Below are 26,735 nucleotides of genomic sequence, written 5' to 3'. Positions count from 1 at the left end.
CTATCTATCTAGTGTTCCGAGGCCATGATTATGGTAAAACCATAAATTGCAATGGAATTGAATTTATTGACAGGTCATTATATAACCATTCTTATTTTAACATAAGATACGTATTTTAGCCCTTAATTTGGGAAATAACTGGTACCACTGAAAGCAAATAAAAATAAATGTATAGTTTATTCACAAATGCACTCTATAAACCATAAGCATATTGAGTTTGGGTCTTGGCTATCACCAACATGCACCAGAGTACAGGAAATCACAAATACTAGATAGAAAATTGCCCCCCATTCAACTACACACCCACTTTTGGTGAAAGGTATGACTTTCCGAAATTTTCCCTTATTTTGAGTTAAAAATCTGGGAAATATCCCTTTTTTTCAAACCTCAAAGTTGACAGGTATGGTGCCGACAGCTCTGCCCACCGCTTCAATCATATCAGGCAGCTTTATGGGGCTTTGCATAGCTGTCACCGTTTTCTGATTTCCTCGATAAACCAGGGCAATGCCTAATCCAATCAGCAAAAGTCCTGTAATCATGGTTCTGAATAGGTAGTCATCAATGTCCTCCACAGAAAGAACCGCCAGGCACACGACCCGCCACCTCTCCCACGCATCCATCGTGTACCCAGCTGCGAATGTTCCGGTAGGTCAGGCCGGTTCCCCCGAACCCAGGCTTCTCGTCGAGAAAATTGTGTCAATTGCATTAAGAGACCAATTTATCAATTCCACGATTTTTAGTTTGGAGAGCAGTACGGAGCATTATACCTGTTAAGCTTTCAATATTCTTCTGGTAGCTCATTTGTTTCTTAGAGGAATTCTGTAAAACGCATTAGATCAACATTATTGCCCTCACTGCACAGGAAGAAATAAAAATGAATAAATAAAGGAGGAGGACTGGAGTGTGTGTTTAAGCTGTTGGGCAAGTAACAGATTAGTAACCACCTATTTATAATGTAATTCACCACACTGAGAACCTCAAGATCCCTAGTAGTTGCCATCTTGCACACTACAATCAAGACAAACATCTCAGCAATCTCTTTATTATGAAATTAATTCAAAATAAAAAGCCTTCATTTTACATTTGGCTTTGAAAACAGTGAGGACTCGTTTAGGAGGGCAGAAACAGGATTCCAGAATTTGTCCTTCAGTACAAATTTAATTCTTCCAAAAACACCACACTAAATCAAGCTAAAAATTAAACATCCTCACCTTTTTACAGAAAAACAAAAAACCCCTTCAATTCCACCACACATGGCTAGAACACAAAGAAACATGTCAAATGACTGAGAATGTCGAGTAGCAATAAGAGAACAGGCAAAATGAACTTCGGCGTCACTCCATCGGACTGTCCACCATTCATGTCGGGGGTGGTGGGTAGTACTGGTTATACTGGCCATACTGGCCGTACTGGCCCCAGGTGTTCTGACCTCCCCAGGAGTTGTATTGCTATTTAAGAAAACAGACACACGGTTATAAACAGAACAGAGCACTGCACCATGAAAATTTCAGCAAAAGTTTAACAAACAAGACATAAATCTTATCAATCTGTACACGGAGCAAATTCCTAACAAAGAGCCAAGCCATTATAGCAGGGGTCACCAAACTCCGGCCCGCCACCCCCCTTTGACCGGCCCCCCAGCCCCCCACCACTTGAACCAGCCCTATGAGACAATCCCCAAAAGTGGTCATGGCGTATTTTTTTTTAAATTGCTTTTTGGCAAATAACATGTCTGCATCTTGTATTTTGTTGATTTTATCAATTCAAATTGATATTTAGTTATAAAATGAGCTATTCATATTTTCCGAATTTTCGTCATATGCTTGCGATCAAGCAGTGACAGGCAGCGCACGCGCAGAGAACGGTCAGTGTTCAGGACAGCAAAATGGCTAGCGGTCAGCGAAAAGCTGACAGAGTGCAGAGTTTTTAAAGAACAGTGTGTAACCAAGGGTTAGAAACACACACACACATACACGCACACACACAGTAAACTACCCAGTATACTACCCACACACTACATACAATCCACAGAATAGATACTTTTATTTTGAACCATTTACTCGTTTCCATCAGCGAATTATTATTTCCATGGCACCACATGTCTCACGCAACTAGCTGTGTAACATCAGCAGCCAATCAGAGGCTACGCAAGTCACGTTCGGGCTCGCGCTGCAGAACTAAACAGAGCCGCTAAGTTACGTTAGCCGTTAGAAACATCACCATCAAGAACTGTCACCTGAGTGAGCTAGTAAGAAACCGCTAAAAGAAAAAAAAACAAAAACAAAACACATCTTAACATAACCGGTGAAAAGGAAAAAAACAAGTGTCGTAACATCCCCCCAGAGAGCGCATTAACCACGAGAAGTCGGCTAACTGCCCCGTCCGTCCAGAGATCTGCGGTGAAATTCATCAACCGAGCAACGGTGAGAAATAAGCCATTTTATCTGCCCTGGTGCTGTTGTCCCACCTTATCTCCTGTACTAAATAAGCGTAGTATCCATGTTGATGTTATGGACGCGCCGACATGAATGACGGTTGCCCACTCATGCCCGTAATGAGTGAATGCAGTGGTCACGCTAGTGTTATGAGTAAACTGATGTGAATGGTGAAACGGTTATAAACATATCCATGATGTGGTAGCCAATTCATGTTGATGTGTTTATAACAGTTAAAGGGAAAAAGTGTTTTACTTTCTTAATGACAATTTAAAGGGAGAGGAGAGTAATTTCATGTGTGTTTTGAATGTATTGTTTATTTGCACTATGCAACTTATTGAAGCTGTTCACTGTACTGAATTTAGAGTAACTAGAGGGTAAATTTTTAGTGCAATTTTCTCTTTCATGAATAGGCCTATTAGTGTAAGAGTAAACTAAGCACGCTTCTGTCACTTGATACCTCTCAGCTTTAGATCAGAAAGGATGCTTCTATATTATGTCTGTATTGTTATGTTATGGTTATGAAAGATAACTCTTTGAATGTTACAATGTTACTTTATCTTATTTGGATCAGTTTGTTTACCTACTTGCCTTAAGGAATAACAGCTCGCATGAACGACATGTTACTGTGTGAGCTCTTAAGAACTTATAAAAACACTTAAGCTTATAAACAATGCGCTTAGGACGTAATGAATGTTGTACAACTGAAGAAACTTAAATGAGATTTGTGAGTGAGTCATGCCAGTGTTAGATGTTACAGGGTACATCTTTTGACACGTAGATATTTTATATGATGCATCTTAGATTTAGTATTGAGTGTTGATGTTGAATAGAGTTGAAATATATGTCCTCTGACCCTACTTTTTGTAGGTCAGGTTTTTTGTTTTGTTTACAATAGTTTGAACTACAACTGTGGTCCCGGATTCCTCCAGTCACCCCGATGGCGAGCCGTCCCTTCAAGTGAACCTTCTGACATGTACACCTATTCACACAAGTACCCTACGGTTCGAACTTGGGAACCAACTTTATATTTTTACCATTTTTTTATTTCGTTTAAGGGCCCCGGGGACAATTCATTTCTTTTCATAGTGTACACACTATTTTTATTTTATTATTTGGTTGGGTTATTTATAACTCTTTGGTATACAATATACGAGTATTTACTCAAAAAGAATATCCTTGTTGTCTCATTATTGTTGCATTCCATTGGCTCCTTGCGAATGTTAGTTCTTCTGATATCAGGTCCATAGTATTAGTTTCAGGCTTTCTGATATATATATTTACTGTAATTCACCCTTTTCTTAATTGCAAAGCTTGGTTACAAGTGGACCACTGATTATTTTTTCGTTCAGTGTAAGGACTGTGCAGTTTGTCTTGTATGTAAAGAAAGTGTCGGTTTTCAAAGAATATAATCTGCGTCGTCACTACGAAACCCGCCACAAGGAGTATGCTAGTTTGCGAGGGCAAACAAGAGAAGACAGGATTCGGAGGATGAAATGCAGACTGGCTGCACAACAGAATGTATTCCTTCGCCAAACCCAGATCAACCAGGCTGCTGTCCGAGCTAGCTATAAGGTAGCTCACCTACTAGCTACCCATGGAAAGCCGTTTACTGATGGGGACTTTGTTAAAGTCTGCATGCTTGCTGTGGCCGAGGAGGTGTGTCCTGACAAGAAGGATGCGCTCAACGCGGTGAGTCTCTCCGCACCTGCTATGACCAGGCAAACTGAAGATTTGGGGGGCAACATGTATGACCAGCTGAATGAGAAAGTGTCAGAATTCAAGTTTTTTGCTTTGGCCAATGATGTGCAGGACACAGCACAACTGCTGATTTATTGCTCATATTACAATTTCACTGTTTTTTTAAGTGTATTTATTTTATAGGCCTATTTATTTGACCTTTATTAAGTGCTGCACACAATTATTAATATCAACAGGCCTACCTACAATTTATAATTTTCCACTCACCTTTGCCAGTGTCAATCACCTCAACTAGGCAAATGTTTCTTACCTTGACAGCTTTGATGTTATTTTTATTAGAAAATAAATGGAATATCTGTGGTATTTCAAATTAAAACAAAGTGTGAAGACTCGAGTACTACTTTTGCAAACCACTAGTAAAGATAAACAAATATGTGCCAGGAATCAAGTGTTGATATAGTAGTGGGGATATAGTAGTGTGGATGGCCGTGCCAGGCTAGTAATCTCTACTACACAATGAGGCCTGCTGGTGGTCATATTTGTCTGGGTCATACAATTCTATGTTATATAGCTGACTCGACCCCGGCCCCCCCCCCCATCACAGTCAGGAACGACAATGTGGCCCCCAGAGAAAAAAAGTTTGGTGACCCCTGCATTATAGGGTACTTATGTAGAGACACACCTGATACCAGTTATTATAGTTGTATCCTCCATGATTAGTTTGCATGTCTGGCATCATCTGGGTAGATGCTGCCGAGCCATCATCCATGCGCTGTCTCTTTGAATCTGACTCTTGGGACCTTCATACGTAAAAAACATTTTAGAAAAAACATTAAACCCTGATGGAATAGCGTTAAAGGGGAACTGAAGGCAATTTCTTTAATCATCAAAATTCTACTTCTCTCATTTTATTAAATATCGGAATGCATTTCTGACAGCTATTTTGTCACTGCTATAGCAAGTTATGAGTGTTTGAAATATGCTACGTAATAAATCAGTCCATACAGCATGTCAAAATGGCTGTAAACAAGATTTGTTGAGACCTGTGCAAGACACCGTAGGAAGCAAGTAAAACGTACAACAGAAATCAAAGTGACCAACATCTGCCAACATTGTCAAAAGACACGCGCACCCTCTTTTGATTGCTGATGTAATCAAGCTGGAAGTTTTCCGTGTCCAAAAATTGAATAATCTGAAAAATATTCCCCGTGTCCGAAATCGCTCCCTACTCACTATATTAGTGAGGATGCCATTTTGTAGTGCTGTCCAAAAACGTACTGAGGATTTACACCCTACATAGTGCACTCAAAGTATCCCACAACGCATCATGAAAAAGTAGTGTACAACCGATGGTCACTAACCAAAGCATTGTGCATTGCGGTCGCACTGAAAAATCAAAAGTCTCATTTGATTTAATAAAAGGCAGCGGCAAAGAACACCACTTATTCAGCCTTGATTTAAAAAAAAAAAAAAAACCTGAAAGATGCAGGTACTTATTAATGTGGGAAATGCGCTCAGTGTAACATGGATTTATCACAAAAATACATGCATGCATTTATTATTTTGAAAATCCACCAGCCGACTGATCTGGCACATTTTAATCGTGCAACAGTAACGACAAATACCAGCGCGACGGACTAGTGTCCGAAAGCTGCTCCCCCCAATTTAACCAATGGTTCGAAGTCAAATGGAATAATCTCCATCACTGATGAAGCTAGCAAATCTCAAAATTAACCTAGACTGGAATGATATGGCGAGCTGGCCGCTGTGTAAACAGTTTTCAAAATGGCGGCGCCGACACTTCACGTTTGAAGTCTCGTGAAGATCTTGCTGATAAGTGACGGCTGCCGTGGACCATATGAACTACATTCAACACGGCTAAAAACCGAAAAGGCTGATAAGTGTAATATAATACGCCAATACGAGTCCTGATACAAGGTTAATAAAACCGAAAACATAATTGAACACCACGTTAAAGGTCACATCTTGGGTATATTTAGAAGCAAGATCAATGCAATTCTCTTATATTAAACTTTGGTCAAATAATCGGTCACATTTTGTGCAATACCAGAAAAATTCAGTTGAAATCAAGCCATCTGAGGCGAATTCATCTGCCTCTGAAAAAACCTGGCATTTGGATTTCCCGGCAACCATTGATTTTCATGACGTCACGTGTGGGACACCTCCCTCTGAATCCTACATCAGCGTTGGTTTGTTTATGAGAATACAACCTGGTGGTTTTCTGCAAATTTCTTCAACGTTATCACGCAATTATTAAAATGGTTAACGGATGTATCGTAGGAGGGTGTAGCAACACCAATCATGATGGGATTAGTACTCATCGTTTCCCAGAAGATCGGACAGAGAGAGAAATGGGAGCGCTTTGTGCAAGGCACCTAGAAAAACTGGCAACATGCAACAGACCACAGCAGCATATGCGGGGCTCACTTCATAAAAGCCCGATGACTGAGAACTACTTGCAGTGGGAAATGGGCTTCAAGAAGCAACTTGATCTGAAAAAAGACGCAGTTCCATCTGTTAGAATGCCCAAAGCAACACCGTCTCCATCTGTGTCAGCGTCACCAAAGGAGCCAGCCGTGTTCGTCTCCCCTGACAGAAGGCGAAGTGCCGCATCCACTGACGCCCTCGAAGCCGAGGACCAAGCAGAGCCGAGAAAAAGACCAAGAAAATCGGCATTTCACAAGTTGACCGTTGCCAGGGTAAGAAATATGAGAGAGACTATACTCTAAATTCGGCGTTCCTGTGTTTGTGTGGTACACGGATCAATCTGGCTCCAGACTCCCTTGGGATTTATTGACGCACACAAAAGTAAAACACGAAAGCGCTGGGCGATAATACACTTCACATGTATCAAGGGATATGCGTGTCAGGGCTTGAGATTTTGGGACCAGTCAAACACATTAAACGTATATACAACTCTGCTTAGCCGATTCCATGTGTGTAGCTTATGAAATCTCTTACAGTAGCCAGTACTCTTCTAAATGAAGAAATATATAAATGCATAATAGTAATTAGAAAAAATATGATTTACGTAACAGATAGATGAGCAAAATCGCTAGCTGCTAAACTTTGTCTACACAGACTGTGCACTGAATCCATGCAGGATATCTCAGCCTGCTGGAGGATCCACACGTGACGCCACGAATCTGGATCAATCTGGCTCCAGACTCCCTTGGGATTTTTCCAGACGCGTTTTATTTTATATTTTTCTGCTGTAGACAGATGGCCTTGTGCAAAATTACCCTTCTGGATGAGTGTGTAAAGGGACATTCATATATATATAAAAAAAGCACTACATTATATCCTGGACCACACTTTAATTAAGAAATAAAGTTTAAAAAAAAAAAAAGTGACTTCTGTTCCCCTTTAACACTTCAGTACATCACTTTTCAGGGGAAACTTACCCATTTTCTGCTTTCCTCTTCATGGACTCCTGCTCTTTTGTAAGTTTCTGATGGTGTTCATAAGCAGTTACAAGCCTGAGTGAAAAATAGCAGCATATTTCTTTCTAGGTCTTAACAGACATGCAATGTGAAAGGTCATAAGTACATATATTGGTGGGATAATTTGAGCATGCGTTTCTTGACCCAGAGGAGCTACCTGCAAGCCACATTTTAGGAGGTGAAAAGAGAAAATGTTTAGACGTGGGAAGTTTTAAAAATAAATACTAAACTCACACATTTATATCGCTTCCAAAGTCCTCAAGAAACTCTACTTTTCGCTGCGAGAAAGTTACACGCGACTCCAACGGCATGGTGCTGCTCAGTGCCCGGTCGAAACATGCCAAGATCTCGGCCTCGTTCTGCTGCACATCTCCACTGTACTCCAGCTCCAGCAGGTTCAGGTAAAGCTTGGGACTGGTCTGGGGGGCATTGGGTCAGAGATGGTGTGAGATAAAGTTAACACATTTCACAGTTTTCTGGCATTGAACAGCTGCAAGGGGGGAATAAATAAATACACGTTTTTACCCCAAACACACACTAAATACAGAGTTAAAAGCATCATCAAACCAGTAATCACTTAAATCTATTCAGTTACATGAGATGAAGATTCAGTCTTGTGAAACACCACTTTACCTCATCCTTTTCGAGGGCCTCGAGCAATACTTTTTTAGCCTTTCCACCGTTCTTCTGTACTTTGAGGAATTGCCGAGCCAGCTTCACAGAGAAGAAAGTCGATTCACTTGTAGTTTTTGCATTCCTGATGGCGTCCTCCAGAAGAGCTTCCGCTTCATCCAAGTTCCCATGACGACGTTCAAGGCTCACGCGACGTAGTCTCACCATGGCCAAACCCGGAACTGCCTCCTCTAGACTTTTCAGGATACCTCGAGCCTCATCAATGTTCCCTGGAGAAACAAAGGGAAAATTTAAAACCTTTATAGATCAGCATAGCGCTGTGCCTCGGGAATAGTACTCCACGATCCCCAATGAAAGTGTTTAGGCAGGCATTTGGAGTAGCTTATTCAGACACACCTGCAGGAAAAGTTGATGAATAGAGATGTACTGATACAAGACGTTGCATTCACATTTAATGTCTTCAATTAGAAAATATTGCATGTCAGTTTTCCTGGCTACACAGTTCATTACTTTGAAAAATACCAGACAGTTGAAGGTAAACTCAGCAAAATCCCAAAACAGTACTGTTAAAAAGTAAAAAGGTCTGTTAGAGTTTCTAAAGCTTTCAGGTTTCAATGTTGGGGACATTGATAAACGAGGCTCAATCTTTTAGTAGAGTTGTGCGTTTGCATAAGCTAAAGTGAAGTAAAAATTTCCAATTCATATTTATGCGAGTTGAAGCCAATTGTTTACATTAAATTTGCAGACAATACGAACTAAACACCAATGAATACCAAATTTCTCATGTAAATCAGGGCGTAGCTAGGATTTTTCAGGGTGTGTGTGTCAGTCACACACTGACTGGCAGCCTGAGTGCATTATGTAACAACAACAAAAAAAAAAAAAATTTACCATTGCTAGTTTTAGGCAGCTTAGAAACCGGCTCTTCCATTATTGTTTCTTCCACGTTTTCTTGATGTGTTCTAGAAACGGCACTAAAACTTGGCTTTGAAGCCACAAAATGCAACTTTGATTGGGGGGGGGGGGGGGGGGGGGGATTTATTTTTATATATATATATATATATATATATATATATATATATATATATATATATATATGCTGTCAAGCGATTAAAATATTTAATCGCACATTTTTGTCACATGAAAAACCATTGTAATTCTCTTATCAGCATAAAAAAAGTGAATGGGCTTGCTCACCGTTCGAACTACGGGGGTACTCGGGGGACCCGAGATCCCCTGAAACAGACATGAGATCCCTTGAAAACATGATTTGGGAAATGTTGGATGGTCTCTAAAATATTGGCAAAATGATGTTTATTGACATAGCAATCGTGTGTAACGGGAAGCATTTGCATATCCGAAGTGTTGTGTTTACATCAAAGATAAAATAAACCGATACGACAACGACTGCTGCTGCCAGGTTAGGGACACAAACTAGTAGAAAGGAAGTGTGCCAACAGTGGAGATCTGCGCGATGGAGATCCGCGGTGGAGCGCGCGCTTGTCTCAGAGCGCGCGATGGAGATCCGCGCTCAGACAATCGCAAGCGCACACACCCCGAAAGGGGAAAAAAGGGACCCCCCGAAAACATAGGCATAGTTCGAACACTGGTTATACCAATGTTTTTTTTTTTTTTATTGCAGAGCATAACACGTCTTGTCACAGCCACTGCAAAGTCGGGCTGGAGCCGCCGATGGGAAAACGAAACCTAAGCCGAGCACCGTGGCTCTTCGTCCCGAGGCTAGCGCGCCCTGCCCGCGCTGGTTCTTTGGGGGGAGGGCAGAGGACTCTGGCTGTGCGGGGCGTGGCATTACAGTCTAGCTGCTATCGTTTTTCTAAGCAAAGTCTCTGTTCCAAGTTCCTGGCAGTTTCAAAAGCTTATGAAAAACCTACATCATGTCACAGAGCGTTAATCTCGCGATAAAAAATAAATAAATAAATAAATAATAATAGCCGTTAAAATTGAGTCAAGTTAACGCGATAACGCGACATTTTTGACAGCAGTACTAATATATATATATAATAAATTGCTTACTTCTCTTCACGTCGAAAGGAGGAGGAAAATTGCTTGTTTTGACATGGTGAATTATTAACAAGAGGAAATACTTGTAATTCGCAACTAAAAAGACTGCAGCTACACTGGCAGCATGAACATGTTTTCTAGTGCGATTGTGTTGCGCAGAACAGTGTCAGTCCTGCGCGCCTTAGCTCATGCACCTGAAGGTGCGCGCGTGCGCCTAACGAGCTCTGGCATGCGCGCCATTAAAGAACATCTGTCTTTAAATCAATGAACTATGTTCAGGCTATTTAAGGACTGCGCCCATGCAAGGACAATGCGAAGTATTACACCGCGTCTAGGAACGCGAAAAATACAAAAAATAAAGTTCTCCATTCGGAAAACCGGAGATTTTCAAGAGTTTTGTCAAATATCCGGATTTCCGGGTAAATCCGGAAGACTTTCATCTATATGGAGTATATTTTAAAAATAGGAACGCACTTTCCCTTGGTAATAAGCATAAACATGTCTGAAAGCTATTTCTTTAGTCTAGTCCAGGAGTCATCAAACTACGGCCCGAGGGCCAACTCCGGCCCACCATCCCCCCCCTTTGACCGGCCCCCCAGCCCCTCACCACTTGAACCGGCCCTATGAGGCAATCCCCAAGTGGTCATGGCCTTTTTTTTAAATTGCTTTTTGGCAAATAATATGTCTGCATCTTGTATTTTGTTGATTTTATCAATTAAAATTGATATTTAGTTATAAAATGAACTACTCATATTTTCCGAATTTTCGTCATATGCTCGCAATCAAGCAGTGACAGACAGCGCACGCACAGAGAACTGTCAGTGTTCAGGACAGCAAAATGGCTAGCGGTCAGCGAAAAGCTGACAGAGTGCAGAGTTTTTAAAGAACAGTGAACCACTGATTATTTTTTCGTTCAGTGTAAGGACCGTGCAGTTTGTCTTGTATGTAAAGAAAGTGTCGGCTTTCAAAGAATATAATCTGCGTCGTCACTACGAAACCCGCCACAAAGAGTATGCTAGTTTGCGAGGGTAAACAAGAGAAGACAGGATTTGGAGGATGAAATGCGGACTGGCTGCACAACAGAATGGATTCCTTCGCCAAACCCAGATCAACCAGGCTGCTGTCCGAGCTAGCTATAAGGTAGCTCACCTACTAGCTACCCATGGAAAGCCGTTTACTGATGGGGACTTTGTTAAAGTCTGCATGCTTGCTGTGGCCGAGGAGGTGTGTCCTGACAAGAAGGATGCGCTCAACGCGGTGAGTCTCTCTGCACCTGCTATGACCAGGTGAACCAAAGATTTGGGGGACAACGTGTATGACCAGCTGAATGAGAAAGCGTCAGAATTAGAGTTTTTTTGCTTTGGCCGTGGATGAGAGCAATGACGTGCAGGACACAGCACAACTGCTGTGATCTATTGATCATATTATAATTTCACTGTTTTTTTTTTAAAATGCATTTATTTTATAAGGTTATTTATTTGACCTTTAAGTGCTGCACACAATTATTAAAATCAACAGGCCTACCTACAATTTATAATTTTCCACTCACCTTTGCCAGTGTCAATCACCTCAACTAGGCAGATGTTTCTTACCTTGACAGCTTTGATGTTATTTTTATTAGAAAATAAATGGAATATCTGTGGTATTTTAAATTAAAACAAAGTGTGAAGACTCTATTACTACTTTTGCAAACCACTAGTAAAGATAAACAAGCATGTGCCAGGAATCAAGTGTTGATGGCTGTGCCAGGCTAGTAATCTCTACTCATGGATTAAAGCAAAAAAATAAATAAATAAAAATTCATCTGACTGAAAAAAAAAGCTCCATGTCGACTGAAAAAAAAAGCTCCATGTCGTTGGCCCCTACCATGTCAGCGATGCGTCAAATTTTAAACACCGTGTTGTCCATTATCCCCTCGGCCCCTACTTATAGTACATTTACATAATTTTAACAAATGACTAAAGCTAAGGCAAGACTTTACCATTGTCATTACTGGCTATAAATGATGAAACATCAAGTTTTCAGCGCAAAGTGCAAATTTATTTCAACAATACTTTAGTAATGCACAACAGTGGTTCAGAGAAAAGTGCAAGTGCAGTCGAACTTGAATCATGCTTTCAGAAGAGTGGAACAGAAAGAAAAATAGGAAAATCTGTTGAAATAAAGCCAGGAAACAAGAAAAGTAAAGTGAAAGTTCACTTTTTCTGCTTCTTCGCAGTGAAGCCAAAGGCATCTAGTTTGGCAACACCTGATGCCTGTTTTTGTTTCTTTTTCCTTGGCACAGCAGCAGGAGCTTGCCATTATCGCCCATTTCATTTCGCCAAGCCCATCTCCACTTATACTTTACCGTTTTGTCAATGTCGGACACATCTGTGCCTTCATTTAAAAGAAGCACGTCCATACTGGCAAAACCGAAAGTAATTTGACGCGCTCTAGTGATGGAAATCGAAGGGCCTATGTCAGGTGGCCTTATACACAGTACTCGAGTTGAGGGGGGGGATGGCATCCCCCTTCTGAAATAAAAATCTCAAATCATCCCCTTATAAAACGGCCATCCCCCCCATCACATCCCTTGGGCCATTTTACCAATTAATGTGGAAATTAGCCTACTATTATTTTAACAAATATTACTACCATTTCAACATTAGAGGCTTTGCGCAGTGATAGCCTACATGTAGCCGGATAAAAAAAGACGCATATTTATTTATTCGGTTGCACCTCTCATTCACACCTATACGGAGGTTTCAGTCACTGAAAACAGCTACTTTTGCAAACTCGGGGCAGAGTGGAGATTTCTGAAAACTCCATCTTCAGACACTCGTGTAAATCGGGAAAACGAAGCAACAGTGGGCGAGAGGGCGCGCGTGAATATAATGAGTCATAGGTGTGAATCTTTCACCGAATGCCAATTGTCCCGGTTCTTCATGAAATCACACGCGTATGCACAAATTCATTAGGTTAACTTTCAAATAACTGTTCTTGTGCACGTGCGACACCGGAGCCACTTTCCTGAATTTTGAGCTTCGGAGTATTCGCTTCTTTATCTATTTAATCAATGAATTTGTCACATACATTAAATTACGAATGTAAACCATTAGTAGCCTATTTAAAGCAATAGCTGTTTTCTCCACTGTTTTCCGACCTTTTGTACTTAGTGAATGAGACACTTCATTACACTCCACTGACAGACTTCCAATTCCGGACTTTTTTGAAAATGTAAAATATAGGCCTACGAGATGTTTTTTTTGGGACTTAATTCGCATTGGTCCTTCACTATTAAATTTTTGAGACTGATGAGACACTAAACACTGTGGAATTATTTTCTCCTTACTATGAAGTTTGGCATCTTAAACAAGTGTCGGGAAATCCTGCAGCCTCCAATGTTTAAGCGAACTGCTGAAACCATAATGTTTAAAGATGAAATCGTAGGCTAATCAAACCAAAGAAAAATACAGCCTTTCCAGGACGTTGTCTGCCGAAGCCTGTTTAACCTACAAAAGGCTTAATAGCATAGATCTTGCTGCGGCTTCAACAGGGCTGTTTAGATTTTTCACCTGATCACCTTTCAATAGGCAAATATCATGATTATTATTATTATTACTACTACTACTACAATAGGCCTAGTATTAGTAGTAGGCAAGTAGTTGCCTAGTAGTAGGACAGCCAGATTGTTTCATCAGTGGAGCCGCCGTTAAAAGGAAACTGATGCGGAGCGCCGCGGCTCGCCTCAGGGTGAATCGCGTCCCGAGGCGCGGGGCTGGCCCGCCCTGCTTCTTTGGGGAGAGGGCAGAGGTATCTGGCTGTCAAGTTTGGAGAGGCTGGGACCTCCCCTGGCCGAGTTACGAGCGTGCAAAGTCGGGCTGGAGCCGCCGATAGAAACGAAACTCAAGCCGAGCACCGCGGCTCGCTGCCTACGCCCAGCCTCCCTGGGACTAGATAGTAGCAGAGGCTGCATTTATTTATTTAGACCTATCTAGCACAACAACTTATTCCTTTACATATACTCAAACATAGCACAAGAAAGGGTTCAACAACAGGCAATCACAGCAGCTTGGTGAAGTTCTAAATCACATCGGTGTCAGACCTATGGGCCAACCCCCTTTTTTTCTTCCTCGGATCTGCATCAATCTCATTATTGACCTTTAGTGCGCCCAGTTGACAGAAATCCGTCGTAGTGACGGAAAACTTTAATCCATGTCTACTACACAATGAGGCCTGCTGGTGGTCATATTTGTCTGGGTCATACAATTCTGTGTTATATAGCTGACCCGACCCCGGCCCCCCATCACAGTCAGGAATGACAATGTGGCCCCCAGAGGGAGGGGGGAAAAAAAAAAAAAAAAGTTTGGTGACCCCTGGTCTAGTCCATTTATTTCAAATGGTGAACCAAATTGCATACACCCACCGGCCATTTTAACAGGAATACCTGTATGCGTATGCACAGGGTGCTATTGTTCACTCATTCTTATAAACACGATGACAGTGGCTACAGCCTCTAAGAGGCAGTAGCCACAAAATAACTCGTGCGTATGTAAGCCTGCAAAAACCCTTCACGTGGTCAGACGGACATGATATAGTTAGAACATAGGACACTGCTTAATTAACAGCTTTCTTACAATCTAGCTTATCTGCTAGTACAAGGTTGGTGCTTAAGCTTCATTGAGCCTGACTGAAAAAGTTGACACTTTTTGCACCCAAACACACAACTTTCATTGCCAACTAGTCCTGGTATTTTTCCCATCCTCCTACCAGTTCTCATGGACTCATCAAATAGGAGTTGAGTAGATGGAACAGCACGAAAGCTCACGTGACCCAGTGCCAAGTACATATAGGAAACAAGAATACGGAAACAGTGCAAACGCAAGTCATATTCTCATTAAAAAAGGGGGAGGGAGCTTTTTTGTTGCATACATTCAATCAGTTCCTGAAAGACAAACTGATTAGGTGATGCCATCAAGTTGCAGGCATTAACAGTAGGTGTGTGACTTCACACAGACCTGGGAGGCTTGAGCTATATGCCGGAACAGTTACACTCTCAGTCAAGTAGACAACAGTACAATAAAATTCACCTTGTTGCTCCTCAAAGGCTGCCCAGAGAACATGGATGGTAGGCTTCTTTGGCAGGTGGATGGTGCATGCTTTCTTGAAGATGTGCCTCACTCCCTCCGTGCTGTAGCTCTCCAGGTACTTGGCATACTTCAGAAGTAAAGAAGGAAAGATGAGAAGGGGGGAGAGAGAGGGGGATAGGGAACAAAAAAAAGGTAGAAATGGGAAAGAACACAGAAATTAAATCTTTCATTTCTGATTTCTGCACTGGTGAATTTCCATTGACAAGATCGTTTTGAGAATTTCTGTTTTAAACCCATCAGCACCTTCATGGAACCAATAAGATAAGTTTCTGTAAGGTAGTGGGAGACGGAGAGATGCAACGAAGTTGGCATATGCTGGAGTCAAATCTTGTGTGGCAAGCTGGCCATCCCCTAATACAACAGATACAGTCAAATATCAACGTTACACGCAAAGAGTGCAGGAAGTTTTACTGAGGAAGTGAAAACGTTGATTGGGGGGGACAGGAGGAACGAAAGTCTCTGCGAACGGAACTCTATTTACCTTTATCCAAAACTCCTCGTACAGGGCACAGGCGATCAGGCAGCGCTCAAACAGAACCACTACACGCTCCGGCGTCCCATTCTCCAGCTCAAAGTCCAGGTACTCCCTCCAGTTGGTAAGCTGAGTCTTCTCCAAGGCTTTGACATGGAAATATGGACGCTTGATCTAGTGAAAGGGTTATAAAGAAGGCTTTGTTTAAAATAAATAATCAATCACTGGCACAGAAGAAACATTAACCAACCTGATAGCCTGACATACAATATGATTCAAAGCTTGTGTGTGTTTAATTTAAACACGCTACCTTTTTAAGTAGATATACGATTACAGAAAGTTTAAAAAAAAAAAAAAAAAAAAAAAAAAAAACTTACCCCTTCTTCAAAGGCCCAACGCTTGCTGACTTCGTGTTCGTTGTGGTTAAATATCTCTTGACGGGTCTCGATCACCTTGTGTCGCATGTTCTCGATCTCGGTGACCCTCTAAAGGAGAAACAGACAATTATGTGCCATCGCATTACAGCATGCTCAACTTATCTGGAGTGACGTGCAAACTGCATATTCAGCTACCAAGGTTTTACATCACCATGAGCGAGAGAAATTAGCAGCATCTTGCGCTGGGATAAGTACGGTATGCACACCCTGCACATCAGCTGTGACCCAAGCCGAAGGAGGGCTGAGGGACGGTGTCATTCTGTCACGGTCCCATCCCACTTTTAGATCGACTCCCTGATTGGATGCCAACTTGGATCCTCAGGTATTCATTGGCTGCTAATGGAAAGACACCTCTTCAAACCTATACAGTTTTGCTCTCTCCAGGATCAGGTAGGATTCCTCCCTATCCCTGGCATGTTTAATACCCACAAAGATTCCAGCCTGGATTCTTACCTTTGCTGGATCAGGAAGGTCTTCTGTGCCTGGTGGCAGCTCTTCGCTGGGAGGTTCCTCTTCTCCCTCTCCACTGGGCTTATTGGCAGCTGCTAGTTCCAACCTCAGCTGAACAAACTCCTCTTCAGACAGGAAGTGCTTGGGATGATTGTTCTGCACATGATCCTTGAACCTGGAAATAATATAATGTATAGAATTAACTGGAGAATGGCATCATTTTGTATTCCCTGGCAAGTATCTATAAAAATATATAAATAACCCTGACAAAATGTAACATTTCTTGTTTTCTCCCATGTTTTTTCAATTTTTACTGACTTATAAAACACGCTTTTACCACAACCATTACAATTACATTGTTAAATCGATGCGAGAAAGCGATCGGCCGGAAAGCGCACAGCTTTGCTTTGAAATAAAACATGCAATTTGATTGGTTTGGGTCCTTGCTCGTCCAATCGGAGTAGCCGACACTTTACATGGCAACGTTGTTGCTAGGCAGCAAAATGGCGGAAGCCCGTTCGTCTCATCTTAAATCGAAAGTCAGGCTACATTTTGGGTTTCGAAAAGACACTGCAACGTGCCGCACGTTATGTTGATGTGAAGTATAAGGGAGGGTCAACTACAAACCTCGCAAATCATTTAAAGCGAAAACACAACATGGATATAAACAAAGCAAGTACCACCGAATCAAAAACTGAAAGTGGTACGAAAGTAGTAAAACGGGATACGCAGAAAGAGTTAAAACTGACTGTCAACAGACCAAACTGAACTCGCATAAATATTCCCAATGATTTACTTTACCTGTAATCAGTTAAGAGTTTAGAGCCAAAGTTACAAAACAGTTTTACATGTTGCCGAGTTGCTATTGTACTGACAGCACTGATTGAACTGTTATGAATATGCATAAATATTCAATAACTCTTTGAAGACGAATGTGCTTGCGAGTGATTGATACTCACTGCACTGTGCTCAGAAATTCATCAATTCAAGTTGCCAAAATATCCTTATTTTAACTATTTTGTTTAATTTTAAGCATTTTACACTTACATATCCTGTTCCCTAGTCGGCATTTGAAAAGTTTATCTTTCCAGACAAATTCCAATGGGATTTTGCTAAAGTTTAAAATCTGAGGTTTGTTTGTCCTTTAGTTACAGAATCGAATCAAAATGACTCAAATCGAAGGGTCTGAATCACAAATTGAATCGAATCGGTGTCTTAGTGAATCGTTGCAGCCCTAGAGAATATGCACATATTTTACACAACACAAACCTCTGGAAGTGCTGGGAATACAGCTGAGTAGGAATCCCGAGGACACGGTCATAAACTGCTGTAACATTGGCCAACTTGTTCTGTTCAGTCTCCCAGCTAATATAAGCTTCCCACAGACGGTCTGACCGGAAATCTGTACCCGCAGCAAGAACTGCATGCTCATAGGCACTGAAGAGAGAGAAAAAAATAATAATTTAGGACCCAGAATACAAGTAACGACAAAATACAATAAATGATATTTGGCCATCCATCTACTGGACAATATACTTACGCTCGTATGCGATTCTCAGCCTCTCCGTCACTGGTGTCTTGGTTCTCCTTTACAAAGGTTATATAATGAAGCCAAAGGTCAACGCTGAGCGGGATGGCCTGCAAACCTCGCCGATACACCTGAGGGGACAAGAAGGTCAACTATGTACTTGTAATGTAACAGCATTGGACAAAATCAAGTAAACTTAACTACAGCCAGGGCACACAAACACTTTACCTCATCTGCCTCCTGTATGCAACCATGCTTTTTTTCTATGTCAGCATATTTCTTCCAGTATCCATAACAATAGGGATAGCGCAGAAAAAACGCATCAAATGCCTTTCGCGAAGCCACCAGGTGATTCTGGAAAAAACACGCACATCTTTTAACTTACAATGAACCCGACATGCTCTTTGTTTAATCTGCTCACTGGATTATGTAGCACTCACCTCTTGCTCAACATATTGCAGGAGGTAGACCCAGCCATTAAAGTCTTCAGGATCATCCTCAACTACCTTATAGAGCCTCTCGAAGTCAGAGGGGAGTGAAGGTTTTGACACTGCGGCATCTACCACCTCACCTCCCTCTTTGGACCCATCCTCAAGCTCCATGTTGGCTGGGCTGTCCGAACTGCCTGTTTCAGCATGCTTTTCTGAGCTCAACTCAGACTGTTGGGGATGCCCCCCTGTAGCCTCTCCATTTGTTTCTGGCTGATTTCCATCAACATACGCTGAATTTTCGTGTTGTTCGGAAAGACCAGATTTTTGCTCCATTGCAGACTGTGAATGCCCATCTACAGAGTACTGCTGGTACTGCTCCAGCTGGCCTTGTTCTTGGTTCTGTTGATCTGCAAGAGCAGCAAAAGTGTCAGGTACTTGGTCCATTGTCCACTGAGCATCAGGAGCCAAGTTAGGAAGGTCAGGAACGAAGCTGTCCCCTGCACCTTCTGTACCAGGAGCATCCCCATTGTCCGAGGCATTTGCACCAACCATCCCCGTCATGGCCTCGTCTGAGAGTTGTAGATCTAGAGAATTACACAAAATAAATAAAAATGGATAAATGTAAACTGATCTCAAATGGCAACTTAAACACACACAATCACTAATCAGGCATGGGTCTCCTCACTGAAAGAGCAGTGTGTTGTATATGGAAATATAGAGGTTCAGTTTTTTTTAATATTGGTTTTTCAACTCCACATTATAGTACTGTTATAGCCAATTTATGCTGACAACCCAGTCCTCGCAGACGGTGTCGCAGACAGTGTCTGCGTAGCCCCCCCCCACCTTCGCAGACGCTCTGCGCGCACCTCCCAAAAATTGTGACCACCACAGAAGCCTCGCAGACAGCGCCGCAGACAAGAGGGCTCCGATTGGTCCACTCTACCCGCTGTACACGCACTTCCGCTTCCCTACTTTCCCGGTTTGTTTTGTTTTCACGACCGGCATTTTTAAAAACACGAGCGAAGATGGAGCAGCACGAAGAGCGGTTGATCGAGGAAGTACGTACATCTATACGACTCCAGTTCTAGTCATTATAAGTAACCGGAGGATAAACACTCCACTAACCACACCCACCAACTACTCCTAGCGACTTCGCGCCCCCTTGCGTTGTGCCGGTGAATAACATCGCGCACGCCTATTAATCCCCGCTCAACGATAAATTACAACTGTCTGCGAAAAGCTATCTGCGAAAGCCTTGTCGCACGAGCATGCAGAGGCCTTTATTCTACAACAGTCCCTGCAGTCACATCTGTGTATGCAGCACGTTTAAAAAAAAAAAAAAAATTCCATCAAAGAGAAACAAAGTTTTGTGATGAATGGATCACAACCAAAGCTGTGAAGTTAAAAAAGTTTGCACTCCTCAACATCTGTCTCATACCAGGGATTCACCCCAGGTGGACACATGAAATGGACACCTGGAATCTTTAAACATGTGTCGAGTGACTACTCAGAGAGTTAGTAAAGAATATAACGCCAAGTTTACATTAGACCGTATCTGTCTCGTTTTCTTCGCGGATGCACTGTCCATTTACATTAAAACGCCTGGAAACGGGAATCCGCCAGGGTCCACGCATTCAACCCAGATCGTGTCTGGTCCGGTGCTGTGTAAACATTGAGAATACGCGGATACGCTGTGCTGAGCTCTAGCTGGCGTCGTCATTGGACAACATCACTGACATCCACCTTCCTGATTCGCTGGCGTTGGTCATGTGACGCGACTGCTGAAAAACGGCGCGGACTTCCGCCTTGTATCACCTTTCATTAAAGAGTATGAAAGTATGAAAATACTGCAAATACTGATGCAAATACTGCCCATTGTGTAGTTATGATTGTCTTTAGGCTTGCCATCCTTCCACTTGCAAGTGCTAAGTGACGCGCATGCCCGATATGCACTAGGATCACACACACACAGCGGCTCAGTCCCGAATCACTGCTTGTGCACTTCACTCGCGCGCTCTGTGAGCTGCGCAGGGCCGGAGTGCGCACCCTCCAGAGGGCACTCGCTGTTCAGGGCGGAGTGATTTGGAGCGCAGGATGCCTGCGGAGCCGAGCGTATCCGTGTATTGGCATTGCTGTGTGCACGCGAATCGTGTATTGGCGTTGCTGTGTGCATGCTAATCGTTTTAAAAACGTTAATCTGATGATCCGCTGATACGGCCTAATGTAAACCCCACCTAAGTGACTAGGCGGTCCTGAGATGATGTAGCAGAAGTAGAGTTACTTCATTACGTTATTACTTGTGTTTACTACAAAAGGGTCCATATGCATCTGACACCTGGTAAAGAGATTTCAGTGTCCAGACTACAAGATGTATTCAACCCTTAGCGCTGTCCCCTTGTGATAGGATCACCTGGGACCAACGTTAATATCCAGAGTCAAGGATTCTTGACCCAACGCCATTAAATACAACAGAGCTTTGATGTAGGAGCGGACTCAAACATATGCTATGAAAATTGTGCACAAGTATTCTAACTGCACATTTTCCCCCTCTACCAAGCTTTGCTTACATTTACTGGTTTAAAGCCCACCTTTCTGATAGGCAGCAATGTGTTGAGGTTGGTGGCATCACCTCCTTACCTGCAAATGTGGTCTGTGGGGTCCCCCAGGGATCAATATTAGGTCCCTTCCTCTTTATGTTAAGAATTTCATTGCACTGTCTGACCCTCTGTGCTCTTACTATGCATAGGACAAACTTCTTGAATCTCTTAACAATATGCCCTCAGCAGCAAAATGTAAACTACTGCTGTATGCTGATGATTCTGCCCTTCTGGTATCTGGCAAAAACACTATGGATATTCAGCAGCGTCTGTCTTGTGAGCGTCCATCAGTCCAAGAGTGGCTTGTAGAAAACGAGTCGTCTCTGCACCTTGGCAAGACAGACTCCATACTTTTTGGCTCTAAATGTAGACTTAATAGTAACAAGTCTCTGGAAGTCACATGTAACAGTTTAAAAAAATAAATTTACCAGTAAATCCTGTGTGAAATACTTGGCCGTGGAATTAGACCAGTCTCTTAGTGGTAGCCATATAGCTGACAATATTATACGCAAGGCCAACACCAAACTCAAGTTTCTATCTAGGCAGGTCAGGAACCTCGATTAAGAAACTTTTAACGTCAACTCTTATCCAATGCCATTTTGACTATGCCAGCTCCACTTGATACTCTGGCCTTCCCAAGGATTATAAGCATCGTCTTCAGGTTACACAAAATAAAATTATTCGCTTTATACTTAGCGCCTCGCCCAGGACTCCTATAGAGTATACTGGATTTAAACAGATCAACATGTTGCCAGTCCATTTCGGAGTCAAACAGTTAAAGGGAAACTTAAGTCATATTTAAACTTGCTTTATTTCTTAATTAACATGTTATTCAATTATGTTTTTGGTTTTATTAACCTTACATCGTGACCCGTATTGGCATATTATATATTATACTTATTGGCCTTTTCGGCCTTTAGCCACGCCAAATGTAGTTCGTGTGGTCCATGGCAGGCGTCACTTATCTGCACGATCTTCACGAGACTTGAGAGACTTCAAACGTGAAGTGTCAGCGCCGCCATTTTGAAAACAGTTTACACAGCGGCCAGATTGCCATATCATTCCAATTTAAATAATTTCGAGATTTGCCAGCTTCATCAGTGACGGAGATTATCCCATACGACTTTGAACCAACGTGGAGAAGAGAAGAGTTGGAAAGACGACAGGATAAGGACTAGTCCGTTGCGCTGGTATTCATGCCATTACTGTTGCACAATTAAAATGTGCCAGATCAAGTGTCTGGTGGGTTTTCAAGATAATAAAATACATGCATGTATTTTTGTGATAAATACATACAGTATTATACCGAGCACATTTCTCACATAATCCTCACTAAGGTTTCAGACAGCGCTACAAAATGGCGTCCCGACTATAGTGAGTAGGGAGCGATTTCGAACACAGGGAAAACTTCTGGCTTGATTACGTCAGCATTCGAAGGAGGGCACGCACGTCTTTCGACAATGTTGGTCACTTTAATTTCCGCTGTACGTTTTACTTCCGTCCTACGATGTCTCGCACGGGTCTCAGCAAATCTCGTTTACATCCACTGCTTTGACATATGGACTGAGGTGGTGTTTACATTAGACCGTATCCGTCTCGTTTTCGTCGCGGATGCACTGCCCGCTCACATTAAAACGCCGGGAAACAACTCCACAGGCGGAAAAACTTGAATCCGCCAGGGCCCACGTATTCAAGCCAGTTCGTATCTGATCTGGTGCTGTGTAAACATTGAGATACAAGGATACGCTGTGCTGAGCTCTAGCTGACGTCGTCATTGGACAACGTCACTGTGACATCCACCTCCCTGATTCGCTGGCGTTGTTCATGCCACGTTGGTCATGTGACGCGACTGCTGAAAAACGGCGCGGACTTCACTTCCTGCTATTGTTTCCGCTTTGTATCACCTTTTTGTTTTTCATTAAAGAGTATAAAAAGTATGAATATAATGCTTTGCCATTCTTAATGTTGTTCATGGTAAGATGCAAATACTGCCCATTGTGTAGTTATGATTGTCTTTAGGCTTGCCATCCTTCCACTTGCAAGTGGTGAGTGACTTGCGCATGCCCGATATGCACTGGGATCACACACAGCGGCTCAGTCCCGAATCACTGCTCGTGCGCTTCACTCGCGCGCTCTGTGAGCTGCGCAGGGCCGGAGTGCACACCCTCTAGAGGGCACTCGCTGTTCAGGGCGGAGTGATTTGGAGCGCAGCCGCTGAGGAGGAAGCGCTGAGCCGCACTGACATTTCAACTTATGTGCCGTCTAATTAGTCATGTGATTAGCGTATCCGTGTATTGGCGTTGCTGTGTGCACGCGAATCGTTTTAAAAACGTTAATCTGATGATCCGCTGATACGGTCTAATGTAAACACCACCTGATATAACAGCGTATTTCAAACATTTATAACTTTCTATAGCAGTCAAAAATGCATTCCTATATTTTATAAAGTAAGATAAATAGAATTTTGATGATTAAAAAAAAAAATTGCCTTCAGTTCCCCTTTAAAAGTTATGCATAATTATGATATGGGTGTCTATGTACGTATGGATGTGTATAGCTATAGGTATGTACTGTATACATGTATTGCATAAGTATTTGTTTGTGTATATATTAGTGCTGTCAAGCAATTAAAATATTTAATCGCGATTAATGTCGCGACTGTCATAGTTAACTCGCGATTAATCGCACATTTTTGTCACATGAAAAACCATTGTAATTCTCTTATCAGCATAAAAAAGTGAATGGGCTTGCTCACCGTTCGAACTACGGGGGTACTCGGGGGATCCGAGATCCCCTGAAACAGACATGAGATCCCTTGAAAACATGATTTGGGAAATGTTGGGGGGTCTCTAAAATATTGGCAAAATTATGTTTATTGACCTAGCAATCGTGTGTAACGGGAAGCATTTGCACATCCTAAATGAGCGCGCGATGGAGAGCCGCGCTCTGAGACAAGCGCAAGCACCCCCCCCAAGGGAAAAAAAGGGACCCCCCAAAAATATCAGCATAGTACGAACACTGGTTGTACCAATGGTTTTTTTTTTGTTTTATTGCAGAGCATAACACGTCTTGTCACAGCCACTGCAAAGTGGGGCTGGAGCCGCCGATGGGAAAACGAAACCTAAGCCGAGCACCGTGGCTCTTCGGGGGAGGGCAGAGGACTCTGGCTGTGCGGGGCGTGGCATCATGTCACAGTGCGTTAATCTCGCGATAAAAAAAAATGATCGCCGTTAAAATTGAGTCAAGTTAACGCGTTAACGCGACATTTTTGACAGCACTTATTTTTATTTATTTATATATAAAAAATAAATAATTTGGGCGATATTATACCATGTTGGTATGTCTTGGTATGTTTTTTTTTGTTGATTTTGCTTTCTTTTGTATATATAGTTTATTATGGTGGAAAGTGATGTTTGATTAATGGTGGTATAGAGGCTTAGGATTTGATAAGTTATTTACTTCTTCCTAATCCTTTCCGAACATTATTATGTTATTGCCTTGTGGCTACGCTATTCTGTTTATGATGATGTTTTGATGATTGCATTTTTTATTTTTATATCTTCTTAACTGTTTGGAATAAAGCAATCAAAAAAAAAAGCTAAATCACATTTACAAACATGTTATATGGTAATGCACCAAGATATCTCACATCTATAAAAGTGTTCGGAATGCCCACCATAATACTTGTTCAGGTCCCATGTCCCTTTTTGTTCCCTCTGTAAATGAAATCATTTGGCCATTCTTCATTTAGGTTTACCGCAATCACTGTCTGGAACGAACTACCAAGTCAGTTGAGGCCCATAAACGTTTTACATAGTTTTAAATCAAATAAAAGGTTTTTTTTAATTGATTGATTATATGAGCAATCATAAAATCATTTTATCATGTCCTAGTTTACCTTCTACTTCATGCCGTATTTTATTTTGTATACCTCCTGTTCAGCATTTTTCCCCTTACCTTGATGTACTTGGACCTAAGGAAGTAAGTGTTTACACTTTGTGCTATCCATGTATTTTGTACATTATTTACTAAAAAATAAATAAATAAATCAAGACAAATGGCTTACAAAAGGCAACGGATGAAGAAAATTACAAGTTATTTTCACAAAACTGATCACCACTCTAGTAAGGGTCACTCTTGTGGCGTGTTTTTAACATTTCGGACAGCATTTTGACTGGTGAAAGGCATAAAACGTCATGAAGACAAACTGAAACGCAACCGTCCTCGTGCCCGGGTTTATGCTAATAAATACTAAAAACACGAGCTAGCATGTTAGCCGTCGAAACCAGCTCTGTGAAATAATCTCTACTAAAAACACAAATATAGGGAAAACTAACATGAATACATGTGTTAATATCCAATTGGCTGTTTATGTAAACCTGCCCACGCCGTAAGCGCCATTAGAGCGAGGAAAGCTAGCTAATAGTTAGCTAACAGCTAGCCTGCTAGGCTACATTACCCGTCACTTAGCAAGTTACACATGAAGCCGAGCGCGATATTTATGCGCCCTATCTTAACAAAATAAAGAAATAGACTGTAAACTAAACATAACTTAAGTCTAAGGACTGAATAGTGATGTTAAATCAGGCGGCTACGCAACAGAGAGCAGCGCTAACTAGCAAAGCTAACAGTTTTGCTAGCTAGCGCTAGCCATTTTGCTAGCTGGTCTGGTTTGAGGCCTAGTCCGATAGCTGCACGAGCCCAGACACACTGTGGTCAAAATCGCCTCACATAACTTCAACCGTACGTTAAAAATGCACTTTTGACATATTTAAAGCCGTATTATAAGCGTTTACGTACCAGAGTGTTCCATGAAACGTTGTTTACGAAATAATTTCTCTCAACTTTTGAAGTTATCTTTTCAACAACATGTGGTCGAGTTAGCGAGCTTCCCCTCACTACTTCCTCCTCACACCACAAGGGCAGGACCGTACGGCGCATGCGCACTACGCCTGCAGCTGCTAAAAGGGCGCGAGTTGAACAGGTGGGAGAGTGATAAGGGTCAAGCAAGCATGCATTTTATTTTATTTACAACTCTAAGCACTAGTATAACACTAAAATATAATATTAACTTAAAAAAGATATCAATAAACTGTAAGTTAAAACAAAAACTATGAATTTTGTAGAGAAGAATATAAATGTGAATAGAATAGAATAGAATAGAGGCAGCATGGTGGTGTAGTGGTTAGTGCTGTTGCCTCACAGCAAGAAGGTCCGGGTTCGAGCCCTGTGGCCGGCGAGGGCCTTTCTGTGTAGAGTTTTCATGTTGTCCGCGTGGGTTTGCTTCGGTTTCCCCCACAGTCCAAAGACATGCAGGTTAGGTTAACTGGCGACTCTAAATTGACCGTAGGTGTGAATGTGAGTGTGAATGGTTGTCTGTGTCTATGTGTCAGCCCTGTGATGACCTGGCGACTTGTCCAGGGTGTACCCCGCCTT

The 26,735-nt window shown here is 42.1% G+C and overlaps 2 protein-coding genes across 2 annotated transcripts in view; one reads left to right on the top strand and one right to left on the bottom strand.

Moving 5' to 3' along the window:
* Positions 1–26,735, top strand: part of fkbp3 (FKBP prolyl isomerase 3) — a 123,167-nt gene that overhangs the window by 52,017 nt on the left and 44,415 nt on the right. The window lies entirely within an intron of this gene.
* Positions 1,027–26,224, bottom strand: prpf39 (PRP39 pre-mRNA processing factor 39 homolog (yeast)). The gene is made up of 14 exons (XM_060917794.1): positions 26,100–26,224; positions 18,712–19,286; positions 18,500–18,625; positions 18,284–18,402; positions 18,013–18,180; positions 16,747–16,918; positions 16,234–16,341; positions 15,866–16,030; positions 15,325–15,451; positions 8,234–8,502; positions 7,835–8,019; positions 7,562–7,636; positions 4,819–4,936; positions 1,027–1,448 (listed from the first exon to the last, which is right to left on the bottom strand). Exons 1-14 carry the CDS (start codon positions 26,110–26,112, stop codon positions 1,359–1,361), a joined length of 2,310 nt encoding a protein of 769 aa, XP_060773777.1. The 5' UTR covers positions 26,113–26,224; the 3' UTR covers positions 1,027–1,358.

This window comes from Neoarius graeffei, chromosome 3, assembly GCF_027579695.1.
Source record: "Neoarius graeffei isolate fNeoGra1 chromosome 3, fNeoGra1.pri, whole genome shotgun sequence".
Classification (NCBI taxonomy): Eukaryota; Metazoa; Chordata; class Actinopteri; order Siluriformes; family Ariidae; genus Neoarius; species Neoarius graeffei.
Note: the sequence above shows the minus strand (reverse complement) of the source record. Positions and strands in the feature narration are given on the sequence as shown.

Bases quoted from the DNA above. Each gene is read 5' to 3' on its own strand.
- prpf39 (XM_060917794.1), bottom strand. The intron at 16,342-16,746 runs GTAAGAATCCAG...TTTCTCCTTTAG, and splicing joins ACCTTCCTGATCCAGCAAAG to AGGGTCACCGAGATCGAGAA. The intron at 7,637-7,834 runs GTGAGTTTAGTA...TTTTTCACTCAG, and splicing joins TTTGGAAGCGATATAAATGT to GCTTGTAACTGCTTATGAAC.